The sequence below is a fragment of the Gigantopelta aegis genome, chromosome 10 (assembly GCF_016097555.1).
Source record: "Gigantopelta aegis isolate Gae_Host chromosome 10, Gae_host_genome, whole genome shotgun sequence".
Classification (NCBI taxonomy): domain Eukaryota; kingdom Metazoa; phylum Mollusca; class Gastropoda; order Neomphalida; family Peltospiridae; genus Gigantopelta; species Gigantopelta aegis.
Genome location: NC_054708.1, coordinates 20,801,990 through 20,809,840, shown reverse-complemented (window position 1 = coordinate 20,809,840; position 7,851 = coordinate 20,801,990). Strand labels below are relative to the sequence as shown.

Genomic DNA, 7,851 nt, shown 5'->3' with positions numbered 1-7,851 from the left:
CGTGTTAGTTAGTATATAAATGGGAGCTTTAAAATCAATACCTGACATTAAAGAAAGTATCACCTCTGACACTACAGAACAGAATAAATCGAAGAAAAGTTACAAGGTATGTAATGAATTCCAGTAGTCTAGCCTTAGACACAGCAAATTTTAGTTAGCATTTTAAGCATGAAAAGTTGTTTTAGTTTTAAAAATGCGCGCGCGCGCGTGTGTGTTTATATATAAATATAAATATATACATTACTATTAAATAATGGATTAAACTGAAATATGGAAATAAAATAAAATAAGTAAAAGTAATTAAACATATAACATTACAAGTAATACAAACGTATATTTATTAAAAGTTTGTTTTGTTTAACGACACCACGAGAGCAAATTGATTTATTAATCATCGGCTATTGGATGTGAAATAAAGAATAATACGATTCACGAAGCTTACGTTTAGTGAGATTTAATGTACTGTAATTTTATGGTGAACTGCTTTACCATTGTGATACGATTCACGAAGCTTACGTTTAGTGAGATTTAATGTACTGTAATTTTATGTCTGTGAACTGCTGGAATTTATTTTTGTTATAAAGTACAACAGTGAGACCATTTTATAATATTATACACATTCTTAAAAATAAAAAAAGCAGCAATAACTAAAAAAAAGAAAGATTATATGTTTATTTTCATTATTTTCAAAGTACCGTACCACTAACTTTACCGTTGTATATATACGCCGTAGCACGTTTGGACTTTAACAAAACACCTGGCCGCATGACCTACAATGTATATTTATCTCTTTTATCACAAGCGGAATTCACTTCCTTATCTTCACTACGACATGGCCGCGAATACTTTTATTTTCCACTTTAATTTTCACACAGATAGAATTCCAAAACACTTCTTTTTCTGTTTAGAGTCACAAAATTGTCCATAATCCAACAGACGTGATCCGTGTAATATGATCGAAATAAGCACAAAATAACCATAGGGTATTCCTTGAGAAAACATTCTCGACGATAAAAGTAAAACACCTATGTGTCATGGTCGGCAAAATAAGAGGTCACACCTCGAATCGGAAATGTGTATGCGCATACAAATGCGACCTGTGACCTATATTTAATCGAGCTCGCAAGGAGGTGAAATCCCGAATCGTTGTATAATTTTCTGACCGCAGAAGAATCTATGTCCGTGTTGTGATGTTTTTAATTGGTTGTTAGTAATATCAGTGCGGGGGCAGCCCCTTCCGATGGATATTTTTGGGTTTCTTTAGCTCATGCATGCAATCCATTTATATTTGGAAATCCCCCAGAAATATATAAAAGAAAAGAAAATCCCAAAATCAAACAGATCTCTTTAAATATCTCAACAGATCAAGCAAATATCGCACTAGTCTTAAGAAAACGAAACGCTAATTGGATATAGGCTCGTCAATTACTATAAAAGTAAGTAAGTAAAAAAACGAAAGAAATCAAGATAATACTGATTAGTTGAGAACGCGGCATTATATTAATGTCGTTATTATACAGTAATATATTAATGTATATAGACAGAGACATTATTAATTAGTTATTGAATAACATACTTTCGTTATGATTGACTTTGAAGCATACTTTTACCTGGAAATCTTTTATACATGATATCCAAAAATTAAATATGAACAAATTAAATGTATTATGAGAATTTCATTTATTTTAAATTATATAACTACAGAACTAATATATACACACACATACACACACACACACACACACACACACACACACACACACACACACATGCATATATATGTATGGACGTACATACATACACGCTACATTAATAATTAGTTATTAAGATAATTTTAAAATGAAAAATAAAGAGTAGAAATTGCTTGACATTTTATTGTTAGACTTAACGAAATATTTATCTAAACTTCATAACAATTGCACTACAAATGCCATTTAATTAATTTCATAAAATAACATTTAAAAAAAATTCTCCTGTTTTTTTCAGATCCAAAATGGCCACAACGAAACTAATGTTTTTGCTGGTTACTCTTGCTTCAGTAATATGTTTAGCATATTCCTCCCCGCTCATCAGACGCTCCACACCACGTTGGACTCGCCCATGCGGGAGTTTTGAAATCCAGATGCCGAATCCTCTACCACTCCCTCCCCTCAACGAGACACTGGGAGAAATAGTGGCCCTCACTCAAAGCGGAGTGGACTATTCCAGACAACTTCGGGTGAAATACGTAAGTTCTAACGTTAGTATCCGACCATTTCTAAGCACGGGGTGTTGGTGTAAAGGTTTTCTTTTCGGCAACCATCGGATGGTGTTCGTAGCGTACGATGTAGAAATGTTCAGATTTTTATCTGAGAAAAATATCTGATTAAATAGAAAGAAAAATTATCTCCCTTCTTAGGTATGAAACAATTCAAAATCAAAGTACCTTGTTGTAGTGACTCTTACGGACACTTCCGATGATCTATGAGAAAACCACGGTGAAGGTTTAAGGTGATGGGATTAAAATATTTGTATCTGCCCTAAGTTCAGCCAGCGAACGTTTTGCTAACGTTCGAGTACTATTTGATTGGTTCCCGACGTGGCCATTTGGTTTAACGTGAAGCGCATAAACAAGTCCAGGGGACGTTAGCGACAAGCGGTTGGCCCAGGACCTTTTAACGTAAATTTAACGTTAGCGACACGCGGTTGATTGAATTGTACCTTTTTTTTTTAATTTTTTACTTTAGGGTTCATTTGGTTTCGTCCTTACATCCATCTAAGGTTCAAACATGCTGTTCTAGGCGCACACCTCAGTTATCTGGGATGTCTGTCAATGAATGGGGTTGAGGACTGGTTGATAATTTATTTGTTTTTAACGAGTTCGTTTTTGAAAGTTTCGCACCCGCACAACGCCCTCGTAGCTCCCGTACCGCGCACATGGTAAACGACCCTTACGGTTAGTTGATAGTGAGTTTGTTTTGCTTAACGACACCACTAGATCACATCAATTTATTAATCATCGGCTATTAGATGTCAAACATATGGTCATTTTGACGTGTACATGTAGTCTTAAAGAGGAAACCCGCTACATGTTTCCATTAGTAGCAATGTATCTTTTATATGCACCATCCCACAGACAGGATAGCACATACCACGGCCGTTAATATACCAGTCGTGGTGACACTGGCATGAACAAGAAGTATGTTCCACCTACGGGGATCGATCCTAGACCGACTGCGCATCAGGCGAGCGCTTTACCACTGGGCTACATTACTCACACACATACACACACACACACACACACACACACATATATATATATATATATATATTCATATTCATTAGAATGGTGTTTTGGCATGTTTTGAACAAAATGTCATTCCTTAAGAGCAGAAACATTTAACACCATTTAAATATTTTTTCTTTCTTTTTTTTTTGTAAAGTTTCTTTTGGACATAAGTATATGTATGCGTTATTTTCGAGGCTGGTCTAACGATCATGTGAATGTGATCCGTGTTACGATCCCAGCATACCAGGAAAATAACACGAACACCGGCAACGCATTCTTTGTTTGACTTTATACGAACAGTGGCGACGCTTTCTTTGTACGGCTTGTAATTTGTCACGGCATTAACGCGGCATACATGATATCGGAGCAAAATATCTGATATCTATACGGACCGATCCCCCCCCCACCCCCCCCCCCCCCCCACCCCCCAAAGCGTGTCCTTTCATTTAGAATAGCAGTTAGTGTCTAACCGGGGAAGACCTCATATTACTGTGTTATTAAAATGCTTGGTGATTAGAACTATATTCACGCATTTAGCTCAGTCGGTTGAGTTCTCGACTGAGGTCCTTGCGTCGCAGGTTCGAACCACCTCGGTGGATCCATTCAACACGATCCATAAATCGTTTTTTATCGGTTTTTTATTCATATTTACAAAATAGACGTAACTGCAACATTTGACCTTTTTTATTAACTGACAATTTGTTTTGTTTAACGACACCACTAGAGCACATTGATTTATTAATCATCGGCTATTGGATGTCAAACATTTGGTAATTTTGACATATTGTAGTCTTAGAGATGAAACCCGCTATACTTTGCCATTAGTAGCAAGGGGTCTTGTATATGCACAATCCCATAGATACGATAGCACACACGACGGCCTTTGATGTACCAGTACCGATGCCATATAACCGTAAATAAAATTCGTTAAATAAAACATTTCCTTCATTCCATTACTATTATTCATATACAACCATACTGTAACGTGTCTTTAATAGCATTCTTTGATTTCTCTGTTGTAGCGATTACAGCGAGTTCTCAGCAATGACATGGCATCTGTCTTGGACAACGTGCACCTGGATGGTTTCCCGCTGAAAAAATCATCCGATGAAGCAATCAACGACGCCGATTCTGATGTATGTATATTAGTATTGTTTTATCAACACATCCATCCGTCCGTCCGTCCATCCATCCGTCCGTTATCAGTCCCTTTTTGTTTAGTATGTCAATTTGTAAACCTTTCTATCAGTCTGTCTGATCTTCTGCTTGCCTTTCTGTCCGTCTGTCTTACCTTCCGTCCATGTGTCTGTTTTTCTTTGTACGTCCATATGTTCGTCTGTCTGCCTATCTGTCTGTCTGGAATAATTTCAGACATTGTTTTGTTTGAACTCGGAGTAATCTGTAATTCCATTCTTTCTACTTTGGTATTTATATTTCGATATTTCTTCCCTCGTGTATATTTCCGTGTATATATATATATATATATATATATATATATATATGTATCAGTTTATTTCTATATTTTGGGTATTTAAAATTATATTTCCTTTATATGGATTTTCGAGCATTGACTAATACGCTCCTGACAGATAAATTATGTTAAATGTATTCAGTGGGAATTCTGGAATTGTGGGCAAGTGAGTCAATGATCTCTTAAAAATTTGATTTTAATTTGAAAAAAAAGACAAACAAAACCAAACCTAAAAAACCTAAAAAAAAAACCCCAACCAAAACAAACTCCAACAGGGATGGGTTTGTTTTTTTAAAAGGTATGGCCAGGTTTTGTTTTCTAATATTGGCCACTGCTAAACATTTATCTTCGGTTGCCAGTTTGCTTCCCCCCCAAGACCACAATTAACTTATTCCAGAATTTTTGTGTACTTAAAATGTGCATTGACTTACATTTGTAATTTTATATCATTGCAGACGGTCACGGCACTGAAAAAGGATTACACGACTCTGTCGAAACTCGCCGTTTGGCTCGAACAGATGCATCTAGACGAAGTGACCCGTCACCAGTCTCAGTTCATCAACGAAGTCAGTCGGGTGGAGGAAAACGTCTACTCCATGCTGTGCAAAATCGACGTCTGCCTTCGCAATCTCAACTCAACCGTTGACGCTCACGTGACACGCTCGGTTATGCCCGACAAGTTCCGTAGAATGACGATAGCTCAGACCTACCAGCGCGATTACATCATCAACAAAGACACTTCGGAGTTTGTCGACTCGCTAGAAATTCAATATTCAGCGATGGAGGCACGATATATGTCTAGAGCATTACAGTAGTCTTTATGAATATAAGAACGAATAAAACCCCATAGAATCCCCGCGTAACCACATAATAAGCCAGTGGACTAGTCACAGCTTCGGCGTATTCATCGGATCGAACGCTCTTTCGGGCACTCGACCTCCTGAACGCGCGACAAATTTTACTGGATGGATTTTTTGTTTCATCCTGACATTTACAGACATTATAAAATAGAACTCTGGTTGTGGTTACGCGGACGACTTAAAGTTTATATTTGTTTTTCACAAGTGGTTCTGTTGGATTATGTTAATCCAAATAATGTACATGGCTACGCCATTTAATGTGTATATACTGTTATAATATAATATTTTGTTTATTAAATGTCGGAATTATTATCTTCAAACTTTTCAGTTGAGGACATTATTTGATTCTGTCTTTACTGTCCATGTTCCATAATAGTTCAGCATTACATTAATGCAGAAATATTACGGAATAGGCCCCTGTGTGTTTTTCCATGTTTTAACAGACAAAACTATTAAAAAAAGAAATGAAAAAAAGAAGAGAAAAATGAAAGAAAAAGAAAAGAAAAAGAAAAGAGAAATAAGGAAAAAAAAAAGAAATAGAAAAATGTATATTACTTTCTATAGTACGTATTTTATTTTTATATTTTATTGTGTACAGTATTATATTTGCATAATATCATATTTATGTATGCGACACATCACTATAAATAATCAATTATTTATTCTCGAAAGACCCAAGGTCATTAAACATGAACATTTGTATATATTTCAATGCTTAACTTATGATATTTTGTTTTTACTCCATTACTGAATCTCACATATCATTGCATTTTATCATTGCACTTTATCAACAATTTACATTTTGTGTATTGTCTCAGTTTTAAATGTTTGTCACTTGTACATGTACATCATTACGACATATTATGTTACTACTTAATGATTGCTTTTAAAAATGCTCGTGTATATAGCCAATTCATGAAATCATGTATGTATGTTTATTTATTGCTGGATGACTGTACAATAACGTTTAAAACGTTATTTTTACGTTAGCGAACATTTGTCTTGGGTAGAAATGTTAATTAGGGCTATTCCAGAAATAATTCAAAAGTGTTTTAATAAAATAACTTGGCTTTAATATTTGCGTTAATAAACTACCAACGAACGAAAAACATTAGTGAACCCATCCACCCTGTGTGATTACATCTGAAACAAATTTCCATAAATTGCCCTAAAATATTCCTTAAATTGCCATAGCGTATTACCTTTAAATATTTGTCTGGAATTTCCCTAAATAATTAGCAAATTGAGAATTAAAAGTGATGTAAATGATATTTATTTATTTATTTATTTATTTATTTATTTATGTATTTATTTATTGTTTTAAACAATCAAATATCAAAATGCTACATTACTTGCCAGTTGTCAGACAGTGCATTTACGTATTATATACAATTTTAAAACTTATTTTTTTTTTTTTTTTATGTTGGCTTTTTGATACATATTTTAACACAATAAATTATTTTTATATGAATGCTATTTGTTTTGTTTTATTGTTCATTTAGACCAACGGGCATCTACAAAAACCTAAAACCTTGTTATCATTCAAATCTCTCTCTCTCTCTCTCTCTCTCTCTCTCTCTCTCTCTCTCTCTCTCTCTCTCTCTCTCTCTCTCTCTCTGTCTCTCTCTCTCTCTCTCTTGTCTGTCTGTCTGTCTGTCTCTCTCTCTCTCTCTCTCTCTCTCTCTCTCTCTCTCTGTCTGTGTGTCTGTCCAACGGGCATCTACAAAAACCTAAAACCTTGTTATCATTCAAATCTCTCTCTCTCTCTCTCTCTCTCTCTCTCTCTCTCTCTCTCTCTCTCTCTCTCTCTCTCCCTCCCTCCCAACTGTGGTTCAAGCTTGATATCCCAGGCTCATATCTATTGATGCTATCTGGGCTGTATGTCCACATAGAACTTTGCTGTCGGAGTAATGGATATTTAACAATTAAAACTATCTCTAAGTGGGAGCAGGTACCGTGATGCAAACCCCAATACGTAGTAGCCTTAAGTCCGATGGCTTAACCATTACACATTACAACACCGATACGGGTACAAATCTTTAGTATTCAGAGCACGTAAAACTAATCACGACAATAATAACATCGAGGTGTCAATTTGTTTCTTCCATTTTTATTTCGATGTTTGGGCAGTCTTTAAAGCCTTGGATTCTATTGCATCCAGATTTATAATTTTCACAGATTCACTTCCGTGTCTCCAAGCTTTACGGAATATGAAGCTATAACATCCCTTAGTTGGGATGGTGATACGAAAG

At 35.4% G+C, this 7,851-nt stretch overlaps 1 protein-coding gene across 1 annotated transcript; it reads left to right on the top strand.

Moving 5' to 3' along the window:
- The first annotated feature begins 1,996 nt into the window (after nt 1-1,996).
- LOC121384604 lies at nt 1,997-7,168 on the top strand. The gene is made up of 3 exons (XM_041515065.1): nt 1,997-2,227; nt 4,291-4,404; nt 5,195-7,168. The coding sequence occupies exons 1-3, from the start codon at nt 2,012-2,014 to the stop codon at nt 5,552-5,554; spliced, it is 690 nt and encodes a 229-aa protein (XP_041370999.1). The 5' UTR covers nt 1,997-2,011; the 3' UTR covers nt 5,555-7,168.
- The last annotated feature ends 683 nt before the right edge of the window (nt 7,169-7,851 follow it).